Raw genomic sequence first — 17533 nt, 5'->3', positions numbered from 1 at the left:
GGCAGGTCTGGGAGGCAAGCACGCTCAAGCAGCACAAGGCCCACCCTTCCCCTCCTCCCACTGTCACCTTGTAGCTACCTAGGCCCGGCTGCTGCTTCTTCTTTTTTTTTTTTTTTTTGAGGTTTTCTGCTTTGAAAAAATATACAGGGTCATCTAATTTCAGATCAGCCAAATTCAGCCCCCATACAGGCTCTCTGTGTCTTCCATTCCTGGGATGGAACGGAATGTTGCTGGTCCCCCAGCAGCAACCCCGAGAAGGCGGCCGTCCCCAGACTCCTGGAGCTGAGGGGCCACTCACCTGCCTTCCTGGCGTCTGCTCCTTAACAGGGATACAGCCTGGCTGACTAGGGCTCACCAGATGCTCTAAGGCTCTGCCCCAGCGGCTGCTTCATTAGCAAGTGTCACCGTCGGACTTAGAAGCAATTGGTGAATGAGACGCGCCCCATGAGGGTCGAGCTTGGAGGCAGGGAGTCCATTAGTCTATTAGGGCGTTTTTAGCTCAGTGAGAGGCTGAATTATTCACGAGCGTATCTTCCCCTAAAAGCCCGGGAAGTGCAGTTCCGCGGTGCAGCCTGGCAAGGCCCGCTCCTGGCACGGGGGGCTGGGAGGGGGCACCGACTGGGGTCCGCCCCTTCCCATGGGCACACTCCCCACCAGTCCTCCACTGCCCCGAATGCCAGAGACATGGGCCACAGGTGGGGAGTGGCAGGCCGTGCGTTGGTTATCCAAGGCCAGGACCCGGGGCTCACAGCTCTTCCTACCACATTGCGCAGTATGGGGCCGGGGGTCCCCAGAGGATGTGAGCACCACTCCCGGGGAAGGGGCTGGGGTCTGGCAAGACCTGCCTTCAGCAATGTAGACAGGTGTCCCTCCTCCCTTCTACTGGGACGTGCCCCAGATTGGTATAACCTATATGGTCAGTACCTATAAATGGCCAGAAGGTTCTGGAAGCCTGCTATTTGAACACCACACTGCCACTCCCTCTAGGAAGGGGCACAGGGACCCTTCCTCACAGCACACGTTCTGACCTGGTTTCGGAAGATGCTTTGAGGCTGAACTCTGGGCTGAAGCCGTGCTGAGCCCCGTTCCAGGGTCACGACCCCAGGGGTGCTCCTTCCTTGGAGTGCCAAGAGCTGTGTGGATGTCTCCCACCACAGGTTCTGCCTTCCCGGTATTATTAGTCCTGTGGGTTCTGGGTTCTGGGCTATGTCGCACAGTGGTTCCAGGGCCTCTACCCTTCTTAGCCTCACCTGCCTGAGGTTCTTCTATGGGGGGGGGGCGGGTATATTTTCCCACCCTCTGACATCTGGCATGGTCATGAGACTTGCTTTGGCCAGAAGTACGAGCAGGAGGCCCACGCGCGGCTTCAAACCGTGGGCCTTTAGGGCGCGACGTGTGTTGGCTCTTCCTTCAGCGCTTTTGCCTGGAGCAGCCTCTGGTCAAAAAGGACGCGAGGAGGAACACCTGGGCCCCACCTGCGGCTCAGAGCAAACCTAGCGGAGCCCAGCCTGCACGAAACACACGCTTCCTGTTGCAGGGAACCGAGCCTGGAGGTTGTTTGTTACGCGCCGTTCGCCGGAACAGCGGACAGACACAGGGTCTCGCCTCCCTTACAGTCTGTGAGCTGCTGGAGGGCAGGACCTCAAATGTCTCTGCCCTATCAGGGGAGGGACCACATGCCGACTGACCTCACTCTCTTAGGGCCGCTGAGTCGGGGCCCAGACGACCAGGACGCCCCCTTGGGAGTGGCACCCAGGACATTAAACAAAGGTACCATGTCATGAGAGGTCATCGTCAGAGACCCTGCAAGAGAAACCGAGTGTCTACGAGAAGACACCACACCGGAGACGCAAAAGGTGGGGCGGCCGGAGTCCGGGGGTGGGGGAACTCGCTGCTGGGAGGCCCGGATGGAGGTCTGAGCGTCTCGGGGGCGGTTCTCCAACAGAGCTTGCCTCGGGGCAGGACAGAGGGTTCCCTGGGAGTGGACAACAGGTTGGATCTGTGAGGCCCTGAGGGCCAGCGAGGGCTATGGGATCCTCTCTGGCTTCAGCTCTGTGATACCCCACAATTCTCGGCCCCTGCCCTGGGGGCCCCTTCCGGCTGGCAGTCTGGGCTGCCATTCTGCTGCCCGCTATCTCGCTCCTCTCCTCCAGGGTCTTTGGTCTCATTGGTCAAATCCTCCTGGGGTGAATGTCTTGTCTATGTTCTGACGTATGACGCCATCCCACCTACATGATGGCTCACGTGTCATCCCATAAAAGCCTTTGCAAGCCCAAGTTCAGCTCTAACCAGTTCAGGTAAAATCTCATCTTCCGCTCTATTTCAGGTAAAATCTTATCCAGCAAAAATTTCAGTCATGTCTTCGGGGCTCTCTGGAAGGAGTGAGACCCCATGGGAGGCACTGAAGGGGAGGTGAAATTAGCACGAGGACACAGGCCCACGGCCATGCTCACAGGTGCTGAGGCTGCGGGAGGGGCTGCCGGCCCCAGCACTCAATTCCCCACGCAATGGTGATAACCGGCTCCCCGCTCTGCACCAGCAGGTGGGCATGGCCCCGGGGAGCTGGTCTAGAGAGAGACCTCCCAGCTCTGAATGCCGAGGCACACACGACACACCAGGGCTCTGCTCCCGAGAGCCATACCGAATCCCCACAGCCCCGGGGCTGACCTGTGTCATGCTTAACATTGACACTTTCCCGACAGGAGGAAAACATCTGCTGAAATAAATTCCTGCAGTTACAGACTGCCTGAGAAGCACGTGTCTTTGTGGCGCGCCTCCCCACGCCACAGCTGAGCTGCCCAAAGGAGGAAGGGACAAGCCCGGGAGGACTTTGCTGGCTGACCTGCCTCAGCCTGGGCTGTGAGCCAGGGCCCCTCGAGACCATGTACCTGTGGGGCGCAGCCTTGCACCGAAGAACAGGGTGTGCCCATCCACCACCCAGGAGATGCCCCAGAAAATGCCAGCAGGTCCAGCCCCGACCCAGGTCACACGGCGGCCCCACGCCCCCGAGAATGCATTGGCCTTGAACTGCCCCTTTGATCCCAAATCAGCTCAGACCCAAAGAGAAGCGTCTGAGCTGGGTTTGCCTCCCACCTCGTTGACCCGGATCACCCAAGAAGCACACACCCGCGACAACAGACATGTGACAACAGATGTGTGACAACAGGCGTGCGGCCTCCGCCGCGGACAAGTGAGAGTGTGAGGCGGATCAGGGTGAGCTCAGCAGGGATCAGGCCATTTGCTCCAATCCAAGCGGATTCTGGAACGGGGCACACACCAGGATCCCGGCTTCACGGCATGCATCGGGACATCACATAACGCGGTGCGGAAGGCACCGGCAGAGGACCCCAGCGCCTGTCTTACTGGGGAGTCTCACCGGCGCCGCGAGCTGGATGGGCACGGCCCTCCCGCCCGCACCCCTGCCTTCCGCGAGCAAGCTGTGGGGGGAGCGGGGGGCTTGTTACCTGTAGAACTGCAGCTGCCTTTTGGGGCTCCCATACCGAGTACTGCGGACAGCGGTGGAAGACAGAGAAAAAGGAGAGAGAGAGAGAGAGAGTCCACAGTGGGCGTTAGCCGCAGGGAGGTGCAGGCCCCAGGAAGCAGCAGCGACACCCCACAGCCCGCCCACCCAGCTCCGCCCGTGCACCCGGGGACAAAGTGCTCAGCGGCAGCGCCACCCAGTGGCACGCGGAGGCAGAAGCCCGGTCTGTTTGGTGGACGCAGGCAGGTCCGCCCCGAGCCTGCCTCGTTCCCACACGGGGGCAGGGGCGCGAAGACGAGGTAAACCTCTGAGCGACAGTCTGGGTTTTAAGGAAATATGCTCTAGGATGACCGTACAAAACCCTCAAGCCGAGGCGTGGCCCATCCCCCCACACACTGGCGAGACTGCCTGGGACCACAGCGTTCTTTTCAGGATTCTGATCAAGGAGGGACGCCCCCTTTCCCTGTGGGTTCTACGGATACTCGCTCTGGGTCAGGCCCTCACGATTACGGAGGAAGGCCCAACCCATCAAGGGCTCATGGGCCCCTGGGGTCCCACCCCGGCCCATCTTTCGTGACGGCCACGGCTGTCTGGGTCCTGGGCTCCATGCGTGGGGCAGCAGCTGTCATCCGACCAACGCCTTCTCTCCCCGTGGTTCAGCCGGGGCTGCTCTCCACACGGAAAGACCCAGAGCTGGATTTGGAACTGGCCTCCACGGAAGGAAGGCAAGGGTGCCCGGTGAGCCGCTGGCCGCTCCTCCCCCCACCCCCCAATGCAAGGCTCTGAGCCTCCCTCAAAGGAGGCTGCACAAGTCGGGGCGTGTAAGAAAGACAGAGAAGCTGGGGAGGGCCCCCCTCACTTCCAGGCCTGTGCCTCCAACAGAATCCTTCAGAAGAGTCGGGGACAAGTCTCACCCTGGCTTTGCTCCACCAGTACAATCTGGGGTTTTAAAAGCTTCCGTTCCTTCCCTCAGAGAAAGCTCTTGCTGACCTGTACCTCAGAGCCCTGTGGGCCTCCCTTGGTCCTTCCCTCTGGATCCAGGGCTGGTGACTGGCCTCGGGGGTCCCTTCTCAGAGGCAAGACCGAGTCTGAGACTGGCCTGTGTGGGTCGGGGGCAGGGGATCACCTGTAGATCATGCCGGGGGAGCCCGTCTGTCGCAGAGAGAGCCGAGCTGGGGAGCCCGTGGTCGATTCCGGATACATGGGGCCTGGCCTCACTGGTCCCGACTTGCTCTCTTCTTCACAGATGGAAGATTCTGGAGGAAAAGCAGAGTAGAGGGGAGGTGGTTCAAAAGACCAGTTGGGTTTGCCCCAGACGCTCTGTGACGGCGAAGGCCCAGTTTGCTGGGCATCCGTATGTCCCTCGTGAGACAGACAGACAGACCAGCCCACGGGGGCTCAGACAAAGCTGATGGTTGGGGTCATCGGCTCTGTAAGGGATTTCTACTCTCCCATCCCTGGGCTTCATGAGATTCTTCTGACTCCCAGCTGCCTTCCTGAGGTTCTGAGAGCCCTTCTCTACTGGTCCCAGGGGGCATCGGTGGGCTGAGAACTTTGGACCGTCTCCGTTGTATTCTTTAAAAAAACCTGAGAACTTTGGACCATCTCCGCTGTCCCAGGAAGTGGCACCACCGTCCCCCAGACTCATCCTTGATGCTTCAGCTCCCCCCACCCTGGCCCAGGGCTTGCTGGTGTCACTGTTCAGCTTTCAGGAAGGCAGCTGGTCAGATAACCCCAGCTCCTGGGACTCAGGCCCTCCCCCTGGGTGTGACCTCCTCCCGCCCCACAGGTCAGGGCAGAGGTGACAGGATATCACTTCCGTGATCAGGTGACACAGACAGTGCCTTCTGTCTGGCTAGCAGACTCCCTCCCTTGCTGGCTCTGAGAAGCAAGCTGCCACAGCTGGAGAGGGCCGTGGGGCCAGGAACGGAGGCCCTCAGTGTAACTGCCCACAGAGAAGGGAATCCTTCAAACCGTGTGGACTTGGAATTCTGAGTTTCCTCCCGCAGTCGAGCCTTCAGATGAAACCATAACCCTGGCCAAACCCCTTGGCTGCAGGCTTGCGAGGCAGCAGACGTAGCAGAGCCCTAACTGAACTCCTGACCCAGAGAAACCAAGAGTTTTACGTCCCTAAGTTTGCAGGCATATTTTACACAGCAATTGATAATGAATACCGACAGACACATTGGTCCATTTACTGCCCCCCCCCAACCCCCGCTACCCTCAGGGCGAGCCATCATCATCTGTCACTTGAACCACCAGGTCAGTCTCCTGACTGTGCTCCCTGCTTCCCCCTGGCAGCCAGGGGCAATTACTTCTAAAGGAGATTAAGTCATGCACCCCTTTCTTCCCTTCTCCCATAGGCCAAGTGCACACCTGCCACTGGGCCTTTGCACTTACAGTTCCTTTTGCCTGGAATACCCTTCCGACAGACCTTCTCATTGTTGGGCCTCCCTGGGGAGCCTGCCGGACTGTCGAGCTCTGGGATTCTCTCCAGGCACCCTGCCTGCTGTCCCATGTGGTCAGCACAAGCTGACCTTCTTGTTATCTGTCCCTGAGTTGTGAGGTTTGACTCTCTCCGGAGGGCCAGCTCCACCAGGACAGAAATTTTGCTGGTTTTGCCACTGTGCCTAAAACAGGGTTTGGAACTCAGTCGGGATTTAATATGTGGCTCCCAAAAGAGTGATGGTTCCTGATCCAAAATCACCTTGCCCTGTGCCAATGGGCAAAGAGATGGTCTGGGTTCAAAATACAGCCCCGCTTGCCCCCAGTGGGGCTTCACTGCTGAATGCCCGTCTAGAGGGCTTGTTCACCTCACTCTTCCTCCCTTCAGGACAAGGACCTCCGGTCGGCAGGAAGCCGGCTTCCTCTGGACACGCCCCACCCCCTGGCCGGGGCTTCTGTACGAGATATGGGTTCTGTCTCTCTCCTCACCGAGCTCCCCTCTGAGTGAGGGGCGTGCGCATGTGTGTGAACACGCTGGGAAAATGGGGACACAGAACGTAAGCCAGAGTCCCTAGAGTCACAGCCTTGTGGAAATGACAGAAATGATGGGGTCCATGAAGGTCCCCAAAGTTGTATTCTTTAAAAAAACCTCATTGAGAAAGAAATGACAAAGGAAGTGAAAGGACACGGAAATCCTTAAAAGAAATGTGGTGGATTCTCGGGGGATGTTGAATCCAGTCTTCGGGCTTCTCAGGGGACTGCTCACGAGCGGCAAGTGCCCTAACCCAGGCTGCCCTCTCCTGGGCCCTTGTCCGCAGGGCCCTGTCCATCTGTTCCTGGTGGAATGGCTTCGGGCAGACCCTGAAGGCCTCCTGGTCACCTTTCTTTCAAACCCTGGGGTTCCACCAGGGTCACAGTCACCAGATGGACCAGCCTGGCTCCCCCAGCCTGACCCGAGGCTCAGCGCCTTTCCCGCAGAAAGAGGTCGGTCACGCAGCCCCGGGGGCGTTGGGTCCCTCAGCTTTGAGGGTGGGCGGGCCTCTCCTTTGTGCCCATTAGGCGCTCCTGGGGTGTGCTCAGCCAGGTCACTTGGCATGAAACCCAACCATTCCCTGAAGTCTTTAACCGTAAGTCAGACGGTGGTGGGTTCACTGGTGCACAGCGTGTCTGCTGAGGCCCTACCGTGCGCAGGTACTGGAGGCCACCTGTACAACACGGGGCCCTGCCCGCGGGGTCTCGGTCCCCAGCATGGGCACCCAGGGGTGTTGAAATTCCAGACTTCCAGGATCACAGGATCAATCTGAATTCGAGACGGTGGAGGGACCTAGAGTCTCTGGCTCCGCAGAGGTGGGGTGCACCCAAGGACCTGCATCTCTGACTAGGCCCCCCGGGGACGCTGGCGCTTCTGGTCCAGGGACCACACTTTGAGGATGGCGGGTCCTGGAGCAGGAACTGGCGGACAACCAACAACAGAGCCAGTCCGGCCCGCGGCCCATCTCTGTAAACAAGGTGTGCTGCTGGAATTGCCCACTCGGGTCCGAACCGTCCTGCGTCTGTGCCGCACAGCGGCACTGAGCGCACCGTCTGGCTTCGCTGCCGAAGGTGGCTGAGGCTGGTTGGAGGCTGCTCTCCCCGCTCTCCCGGACGGCGCCTTCCCCAGCGCCTCTCAGCTCCGGGCTGAGCTGCTCCCATTCCACCGATGGAATGGAAGCCACCAGAGGCCAGCTTCCCCCACGACCGACGTCAGCTCTTGGAACATCCTGTTTCCCCGGCTGCTGCCATCCAGACGACCCCGCCACGGCCACGGCCACGGCGTTCCCCCTGAGCACACACCCCACTCCAGCCCCACTCGAGCACCCCGTCCCTCTGTGGACAGGCACTTGTAACTTCTCTCGTCTCGAAAGGCACACAGCACAGTTGCTTGGATCCGCTTCCTCCTCCAGCTGCCCTATGTCTCCCATCCCACTCACAGGAAAATCCCTCAGAAGAGTTGTCCTTTCTTGCCTGCAAGTCTCCCTTCTGCCTTCCCCGCTCAGAGGAAGCTGCTCTTGCCAAGGTCACTGTGACCTTCCTGTTGCTAAGTCTGCTGGTGCCCACAGTTTGGCTGACCACCCCCCCCGGGGCTGCTGGGACCCACGCCGTCTGGCCTCTCCTGCCTCCCGTGGCTTCTTCCCACTCTCCTTGGCTTCCTCGGCTCACCTCTCTGACTCTGAGCCTTTTTTCTTTTCCATCTCATGAGGTTGCTCAGACTTCTACCCATCTTTTGGCCCTGACCTGTGTGATTGCGCCGGGACCCCTGTGGTTATTCCTCCAGACCCCATCGTTCCGCAGACCCCAGACCCCAGACTCATCACTTCAACGGTCCTGCGGGCATCTCTCCATCTCCTCTGCAGGGTGTAGTGATCTGTCTGTCCCATGCCTGGTGCTCAGGGCAGCAACAGGGACAGGGACAAGTGGCGCTCTGGGCTGCCAGCAGGGACATGAGGGACGTGTCCCAGAAAAGGCCACATCCCACTCATCGCCTCTGCCTTGCCTGGACTCCTGATGGTCAGGCTCCCTCTGAGCCAGCAGCCAGCTCCCTGGCTCCCAGCCAGGTGCTGGCCGGGCTCTGGTGCCCACTGCACAAGGGACAACCTCGTTCGCCCGGGGAGCTGGCACCTTGGCCACCTGCCAGGGGAGGGAGGGGGACTGCATTCCTCTGACCTGCCCAGAGCCCCCACCTCTGCAGCAGCCACAGTTCAGCCAGGAGAGACCACACGTGCCCAGCGGCCGATCGCAGAGAAGCCCCCGTCCTGCAGGATCTGCCAATCCCAGGCACCGTGGAGGGGGGGCGGGAGGGAGGCGGGCGGGCAGGGCTGCCCCGTCCTCAAAAGGGCAGTTCTGGACCCGAGAACCGGCTGGGCCCAGAAGGGACAACTGGCTCAGAGGATGGGCTGTGGGTCTGCACTTGGGTTCCCCTGTCCCCAGCACTTCCTCTTGGTCTGTGTGTGACCCTGAGCAAGCCACCTGGGTCATTCTCGGAGAAATCCAAGCACAGAGCCTCATGAATGCCGGCCCGTGCTTCCTCACAGGAGAGAGAGAAGAGGACATGAAAACGCTTGGCGCTCCAGAGGGAGGATGCTGGGTAAGTCCTAGCTCTCCGTCATTGTGGGAAGGGCGGCTGGCAATGGCGACTCGGCACTGGGGGCCCCACCTGTGGGCACTGCGGCTCTCGGCTCACTCTTCTGACAACTTGCAAACGTCACGAAAGTTGTGAAGAATGAGCACAGCTCCCACCCCGTCCTTGCACGGTCGGCATTTTGTCTCGTTGGCACGCCTTCCCCTGACCTCTCATCGCCTCTTCTCTCCCGCACTCGCTCACACGTGCTTTAGCCAAAGGAGATGAGCAGCGACAACTTGTCAGTCAGCTCCAGCCTCAGCCTCTGCCAGGGACGGACGCGCCCCGGACCACTCTGCCGGTCCAGAGAGGACAGCTGCATGCGTGAGGGCTGCCTGGCCTGGACTGGGCACCACCGGCCGCTGTGGGACGCAGGACCTGCCACCAGGACCGTTATGTGGAAGGTGACTTTGCCCTCCTGGGGGCACGTTCTGCTGGTTTTAACCTCAGGGCCACCCTCATCACAGGAAGACAGACTCTGGTGAGCTGTGAGGGGGACTTCCGGTCACTGAAGAGGCCTCCCGCTGTCTCCCTACAGTAGGGTCAGGAGCACAAGAAAAGTAGGGCGGCGGAACCCTCCTTGAGCCAGACTTCCTGGTGTGAAGTTAGCACTTTGAGCCTTGGGTGACTTTCTAACATGAAACCTGCCCAGGGCCACCATGCACAGGCCTGCCCTCCTCCAGGGCCGGTCTGATGACAAGCCCACCCTGTCGGGTGTCCTGAGGAGGCGACTCCAGGTGTCAGGGAGGGAGGAGAGGCCCAGGTGGGTTCGGATCTGGCGGATGACCACGGGCAAATCTTCCCACCTTCCTAAGCGCCCGTTTCTCCATCTGTGAAACAGGATGAGGGGGGTTGGGCAGGATCCGACGTGCCCACCAGTGGGGGCGCACTGTGGGGGCCACGGGCTGGGGTCTTCCTGTGTCTGGTCCTGGCGGAGGGCAGGTGCTGGCCCAGGGCCCGGGATGTCTGCACCACGGGCACAGGCGAGTGCAGCTGTCCCTGCACAGACGTGCCCCAGCCTGCTCCTAGGTGGGGGTTTCACCTTCCAGAAAAGCACTGTTTAGGGTCCTTGGACTTGCTACCACATCTGCTTTCCCTTGCTGCCTCTCCGCTGTGTTCTCAGGGGCTGCTGCTCTCTTCCACGTTCCCAGAAAAAGGCGAGTCTCTGGTGGGTGTGACCGGCCACACACAGCCACCACTCGGTGTCCAGACGGGCACTGTCTTCCCTGGGCCCTCTGCGGCGGCTCCCAATTCCTGATCATCTTGGAAACTCGGAGGTTCTGGAAGGCTCGTCCGCACAGAGCTAAGGTCTTAGGAATTACAACACTGTAGGAGTTCTCCTTGCTATGTGCCATGGGTCACACGGGAAACAACGAGGATTTCTCACGCGGTTTTGCAAAGTCAGGAATTGGGGGTTGCCCTGGCCAGGCAGGTCTGGCTCGGGGGGCTCTCCTACGGTTGTGGCTGGGCTGGGGGGTTAAGAGGTCTCACACACACACAGAGGTGAGCAGGGGCCCCCTCCTCACCACCTGGGTCTCTCACGCTAAGGCTGATGGCCTCGCCCGGAGGGAGGGGTTGAGAGAGAGAAGCTGGGGCTTCTCGAAAGCTGGAAATCCTTCCCGCCGAAGCCCGGGAGTTGCGCTATGACTACCGCGTGGCAGGAAACCGCCACCTGTCACGGGGCTAAAGCTGCAGGAGCCATGCAGCCGGCGCGCCCCGCGGAGAGGCAGGAAGGGGCGTAACCACTCAAAACCGCCAGATCCAGAAGGGAGCTTGCGCAACACACCCTTCCTCTCTGTTCCACGAGCAGGGTGCCGCCAGCCGAAACCCCAGTCCTCCCCGGGCACAGGAGGGAGTGCCGCCACCGAAGGCCTGAGTCTGAGTGCACAGGGGGATCACCTCTGGCTGTGGGGTCACCTTTGGGAGTCAGCAGAGAGGCCAGGTCACTGCAGGGGTGGCCCTGGGCCGCTGGGGGGAGGGGCCCGGAGGGGGCAGTGGGGAGATCCACCGGCCCCTTCCCGGGGAGCATCAACAAATCATGCTCAGGTTCAGGTGGGGGGCAGGGAGAGCAGTGACTAATTACTATAGGCAGGCCGCCACGGCCAGGACGCCCTCCTCCTTGCTGCAGAGACACCCCCATTTCTCCTCCAAGTCCTGAGCCGGGGGACCTGTCAACAGTGTGGACATCACATGGTCGGACAGCAGGAGAGGCACTGGGACCAAGCCACGGAGTTCCCGTTAGAATTTCTTGGAAAGGGGCGCCTGGGTGGCTCAGTTGTTAACTGTCTGCCTTTGGCTCAGGTCCTGATCCCAGTGTCCTGGGATTGAGCCCCACATCTGGCTTCCTGCTTGGCAGGGAGCCTGCTTCTCCCTCTCCCACTCTCCCTGCTTGTATTCCCTCTCTCACTGTGTCTCTTTGTCAAATAAATGAATAAAATCTTAAAAAAAAAGATTATATAAAAAAAGAACTCCTTGAAAAGATGGCAGATTAGAATTTTTCAGTCTTCTCAAAGCAACATTCCAACGCTTATCCCCTGATGACAAACAGGCCAGCCCAGCACCGGGCTCAGCTCAGGCCTACACTCTTGCAGGCAGAGGCCCCATTCGTGTCTCATTAGTGCCACAATTAAAAAACAACATCATGGCCCCCAAATTCCAACTTTCCCAAAGCAACACTGAAATGCCTCTCCCCCCATGCAGCCCACCCAGATCCACACCTGCTTCTCGTGCACCTGCCAGCGGGTGGCTCCCTGCTGAAGCAGAAGCCTCCGGGGTGTGCACAGTGACGGATGGGGGCCTGCCAGGCTCTGTGGCCAAAAGCCCCCGGTCTTGGGAACAACTGCCTTCCCTCCCCAAGAGGACATGGAAGCTGGGACCACGGGCGCAGTGGCACCCCGGCTCCATCCTGAGCCTGTGAACCACAAATGGAACAGCGCCCTCCCCGGGTGCCTGGGCAGAGGGAGCCTGAGAGCTGCAGCCAGTCAGGGCAAGATGTAGGAAACAAGCCCCTGAGTGCTCTGGGCTCCAGCATCTTTGTAGCCACAGGTCTGTCCTCGGTCATTCATTGAGCAAAGCCCTGTAGCCCTCCCGGCCCACCCTGGGACGCTCACGGGCCCTCCTGCCACCTCTGTCCAGCCACCCTGAACTCCCACCATGACCACACCCTGCACCCATATCCTGTCCTGGCAGGAAACTGGAAAAGAGAGCCAGTGGGGGAGGGGGATGCTCTCCAGAAAGGACTCGGCTTTTCTGGGTAGGGAGGAAGCTGCTTCAGCCGCAGGAAGCTCCCTGACCAGCCCTGCCCTCCTTCCCCGCATGGTGACCGCTGTCCCTCCAAGACAGGGCTCCATAGGGTCCTCCAGCTGCCCTCCCCTTTGCCCTCTGCTTTCCGCTCTGCAGGAGAGAGGGGTGGGGACCCATTAACTTATTTCTAAGGCAGGGACCCTCACTTCTGCCTGGGAAACTACATTCCACTCTGAGGTGGGAGATCCCTGGCCGGGGGCTCAGGGGACAGCAGGTGGGCAGGGATCCCTCCAGGAGCCTGCAGGGGTTGCGTGACAACTGGTGGCACCCCTCCCCCAACGGCGGGACAGAGGTGGCCCCACAGTGCTTCTGATCTCCAGGCGGCTCCTGTCTTGTTGCTCCAGGGATGAAAGCAGACGCCAGCAGCTCCCAGCAGAGCTGTCTCCGTTCGACACCTCTGCTGGGTGCCAGCCCGCGATGCTACCCGCACCCTCCCCTGCCTGCCCTAGCAGCCGCTTGGTTGTGGGGGGCCTGCCGTGTCCCTGGGCTGGGAGGACGCCTGTAGCTGCTCGGCCTGAGCTGCTGCGATAGATGGCCACGTGGGCTCCGCCTGGGTCCAGCCAGGCCTCTGCAGGGACAGCTCCCCTCCCAGCGGCAGCCAGGCCTGTGCCGGCGTGGGGCCCAGGGGGGCTGCCTGGCCTGATTACCCCGGGGCTGTCAGGGGAGCTCTAAGCCCTGCTCAGGGAGCTGACGTGCCCACCCCCTTGAGCACAAAACCCACTCAGGGAACAGGATCCCTGAAACCCCCCAGGTACCTGCTCCTGAGATAAGACCATTTTCGTGCGCGAGGCGAGGCGCGGGACCGCAGGGCGAACCAGGAAGTCGGTGGCAGCGCGTGTGGGAGGATGCCTGGCAAGCGGGGGGGGCCCCCCCGGAGGTGCTGGGGTGTGGCCTCCACTCACAGGCGTGCTGGAGGGAGGCCCCTGACACCCCAACCTTCTTGATGGTACAGCGACTTCTCGGGGGGAAAGGGCAGGGGCTGTGAGAAGGGGAAGCACACGGGTGTGTCTCCTCCCTCCGGAACATGAGGTGGACACCCACAGGCTAGTAGTGGGGCCCTTTCTCAGGGAGGGAGAGGGACAGATGTGCAGCCAGCACTGGTGATGTCACAGGGGTCCTGCTTCTTGGCCCCAGCTTTCTGCCAGTGCCGGGCTGTAGGCCTTTCACCTGCGTCCCCAAGCCCTCCAAGAGGTCCTGCTGCTCCCCTCAGTCTACAGATGATGACATGGAGGGTCAACGGTCAGGCCCATGGCTAGAATTCAAACCCAGGGCGGATAGACTCCAGAACTCTGCTCTGAGCCCTGTGGGGCTCTGCCTCACCCGTCTCCTCTCCTAGGTCCCAACGCCGTGCCAGGATACGCAGCAGGTGCCCGTGAGTGGTGTGTGGGTGGGGCGGCCTGGGAGGTCAGCTGGGAGGGGACCATCTCCCTCCAGCCTCTGCCTGCTCTGCTCTTCCTTCCCAGGGAGAACCCTCAGCTGGAGGAGAGCGAGGCCAACGCAGGACCTAGACGGAGCAGACCCCCTCCCCTGTGCTCTGCTGAGGTGCAGGCCCAGTCAGCCCCTTACCCACGGTCCTGGGGAGAGGAGCGGGCTCCCTCTTCCCCAGGGGTGGGCGCAGGGCTGTAAGTCTCGGCAGGGAGCCAGCCAGCTTGGCCTGTGTGCAGCAGATCGGGGGTGCTGCTAAGGGTCCCCAGCAGGTTTAGGACACAGACGAGGTGATGGGGAAGAGAAGAGAGAAGGGAGGAGTCATCAGCTCGGGGCGCTTGGTCATACCACCCCGAACGCACCCGGTCTCGTGTGGTCTCGGAAGCGAAGCAGGGTTGGGCAGGGCTGTACTTGCGTGGGAGACACTTAGTTCTTAAATCACAGGTCAGGGGCGCCTGGGGGGCTCAGTGGGTTAAGCCTCTGCCTTCGGCTCAGGTCGTGATCCCAGGGTCCTGGGATGGAGCCCCACATTGGGCTCCCTGCTCATCCGGGGGCCTGCTTCCCCTCCCCTCTCTCTGCCAGCCTCTCTGCCTGCTTGTGATCTCTGTCAAATAAATAAAATCTAAAAACAAAACAAAACAAAACAAAACACAGATCTCCCGCCAGCGGGCGAATGTGGAACTTCCTGAGCGACAGGCGCACCTGCAGCCTCACCTCTTCCAGACACAGGGAAGCCGCCTCACAGCTCAGCGTCATCCGGCCCTCAGTGTCTGTCCCATCTGTACCTCGGACGTTTAAGGCAGAGGACAACGAAATAGAGGCGGCCTTAGACACGCCCACTGAGTCCAGGAGCGGCTCCTCTCCGGGCCGATGAATCTGGGCCCCACATTCAAGCCGCATCGATGGACACGGCGGTAGGGTTGCCAACTGGCCCGACCACCACTCGTGAGCCTCGCTTCCTGAAGTGCCTTCCGGCGAGGGGGGCCTGGGACAGTCCACTGGCAGAGCCCTGGAGGGTGGGGCTTCCAGGAAAAGTTTGCTTTCCTGATGGAAAGGGGTAGAGTCTTCTAGAACATTCTATCCCATGGAGGAGGCTGCCAACCAGGTTCTGCCTCCATTTGCAGCAGGAGTAATGTTGGAGGCTCGGGGGAGCCTCCGGCAGGATTGGGGGGCAGGAGGTGGCACCGCAAAGGCCCTAGTGGGATACTGTCCCCCGTGACTCAACCACGGAACAACATCGAAACCGGACGGGTCCTGGGAGCACCAAAAATACTCTCCCGTGAAGGGGAAGCCTCACAGTGGTCCTGGGTACTTCCACAACGTAAGGGGCAGGTGCTGCCTTGATTTAACTGGTGTTCCTTCGGGCCAGAACCCTGGAGGGAGGCAGGTTCCCCAGGGGTAGCAGAACGGGTCTCTTGCATCCCAGACTCTCCCAGCATCAGGGGCGGAGGCTCAGGTCCAGGGTGATGGAGACTCGGGTTCCCTCTGTGAGATCCCCACGCTGGTGTTCCCGAAAATCTCCACCCACGGGGAACTCCCAGCAGATGAGTCCCCTGGGGACAACTCGAATGATGGAAGAGATCCTTTTTGTGTTGATTTGAAATCGCTGTCCTTGTAACTAGACCCACTAGGCCCACTTCTGCTCCCTGGAGACGAAGAAACGCAGTGTCTGTGACTCACGGCAGACACACCTGGCATCCCTCACCTGCCACATCTTTCGTTGTTTCCCCACGAGGCTTCTGACTTCATCAATGTAATTGGGGCCAACATCATGGCACATGCTTGGCCATCACACAGAACCCTCACAGAACCTTAAAGGCGGCTGGGCGACTCCATCGTGCTGGCGAGGACACTGGGCCCAAGTCCGCTGGTGGGCAAGTGCAAGGGCAGAGATGGGATGCTTGAGGGTCTGACTTCAGAGCCTGGGCACTTAACGGGCCATCCTGGGTATGGCCTCTTTCTGGAACATCAACTCCAAGGTCACGTCCTTCAGTTTGCTCTGCTGACATCCTTCGGGATCATCCGGAGAACGGAGCAGGCTCCCTCCGGGAGAGAAGCGTGTGCCCTCAAGGCACATGGAACCGAGAGAAGCATCTGGGCTGTGGTCAGCAGCGAGGGAGGAGAGGAGGCCCCCTCCTTGCTCTGGGACAGGGTTTGGCAAGGCTCTGTGGGCCCAATCCGGCCCATCACCTGGGTTTGCGTGGCCTGTGAGCTCCGAGTGGTTTTCACGTTTTTAAATGGGTTGGAAGAAAAACAAAGGAAGAATATTTCATGGGAATGGAAATTATATAAAATTCAGATTTCAGTGTCCATAAATAAAGCTTTACTGGCACAGAGCCATGGTCATTTGTTGTCTTGGTCTGCTCTGGCTGCCATAACAAGATGCCAGGGACTGGCCAGGGGGTGGAGGCAACAGACAGCTCTTTCTCGCAGTTCTGGAAGCTGGAATTCCAAGATCAAGGTGCAGGACTTTCAGGGCCTTAGTCCTGGTCCCCAGCCAGGCCTCTTGCTGTGTCCTTGGGTGGTAGACAGTGAGCTTGCTGGGGTCTCACCAGCATCTTATAAGGGCATTGGTCCCATCAGGGGGCCCCACCTTCACGACCTCATTGAATCCTAATCACCTCCCAAAGGCTCTGCCTCCAGATACCACCACACTAGGGCCGGGGGTGGGGGGTGCTTAACACATGAATTCAACACTGTGCTTGTCCACGAATGCTTTCACGCCATGTGGCAGAGCAGGGGAGTTTCGACAGAGACTGTGTCACCTGCAGTCCTGAAATGTTTGCTCTCCAGACCTTTGTAGAGAAGGTTTGCAGAGCCCGGACCCAGGCACAGGGAAAGGGACCCCCCTGCCCAGTGCAAGGTCCCTCAGGGCCCTGCGTGCTCTCTTTCCATAGTGGGGTCTGAGTCTAGTTGTGTGATGCAAACACGCCTGCCCGAACCTTGTTCCTCACCTTAGAGAACCCAACCTAATTATTGCAGAATTTTTTTTTCCTTCCCCAAACAACACCTCTAAAACCTAAACCAACATCAGCACAGACACAGCACCTAACAAAACCCTGCCACCGACGGTTGGCTGTAGGCGGACGGGCCACTTGCCCAGGGTGCTCGAGCATATGATGAAAAGCGTCTAGGGTGGGAGACCACAAGCGCGGGCAGCTCGGGGCCAGAGAGCCCGTATTTTAGGCTTGGTGGGCCAGCCGGTCTGTCTTTGCAAAGCTGTGCGAAGGCAACTAGCGATAGTATGTGAATGAATGGGAAAGCTGGGTTCTGATAAAACTTTATTTATAAAAACAGGTGGTGGGCTGGAGCAGTTTGTAAAACTCTGATCTGTGACATTAAAAAAAAAGGTGGCATTCTCCGTGATGAAATCAAGACAAAAGGTATGGACCCTCATGAGGTCTACGGCGCTGGCAGCTCGGCTTTGCAGGGAGCTGGGGCCCACCCTTCTGTGGGCGCATTCTGGGTCAGGAAGGGCAGACTTGACCCCGTGGCCTGGCCCACTGCTCGGGGGGGTGCCAGGCGCCAAGGGGAGGATGCCCAGAGGCCCTGTGTGCCTGGAGCCATTATCTGCCTTTGACTTTGCCCGGAATTCTCATCTACCATCGGATCACAGGCCTGATTAATCTGTTCCGGAATAAACATGGGAAGCCGGGCTCCCGGCCGCTCTCTGTGATGCCGCTCGCCAGGGACAGCTGGCCGAGGGACGCGGGCTGCTGCCT

At 59.9% G+C, this 17533-nt stretch overlaps 1 protein-coding gene across 4 annotated transcripts in view; it reads right to left on the bottom strand.

The window, feature by feature from the left end:
• The window catches only part of KCNAB2 (potassium voltage-gated channel subfamily A regulatory beta subunit 2), a 78381-nt gene that overhangs the window by 43366 nt on the left and 17482 nt on the right, over nt 1-17533 (bottom strand). The window contains exons 1-3 of one of the 4 annotated variants that reach the window (XM_032863250.1): nt 13142-13261; nt 4608-4737; nt 3465-3506 (exon numbers count right to left, since the gene is read on the bottom strand). The exons of 1 other annotated variant lie outside the window; for it this stretch is intronic. In XM_032863250.1, coding sequence (XP_032719141.1) covers nt 3465-3506; nt 4608-4684 — 119 coding nt within the window. In that variant the 5' untranslated portion in view covers nt 4685-4737; nt 13142-13261. Of the gene's footprint in view, nt 1-3464; nt 3507-4607; nt 4738-13141; nt 13262-17533 lie in introns of those variants that run through there. 2 more of the 4 variants (XM_032863251.1, XM_032863253.1) reach the window with 2 other exon arrangements.

Source organism: Lontra canadensis, unplaced genomic scaffold (genome assembly GCF_010015895.1).
Source record: "Lontra canadensis isolate GAN:19392208 unplaced genomic scaffold, GSC_riverotter_1.0 scaffold25, whole genome shotgun sequence".
Taxonomy (NCBI): domain Eukaryota; kingdom Metazoa; phylum Chordata; class Mammalia; order Carnivora; family Mustelidae; genus Lontra; species Lontra canadensis.
Note: the sequence above shows the minus strand (reverse complement) of the source record. Positions and strands in the feature narration are given on the sequence as shown.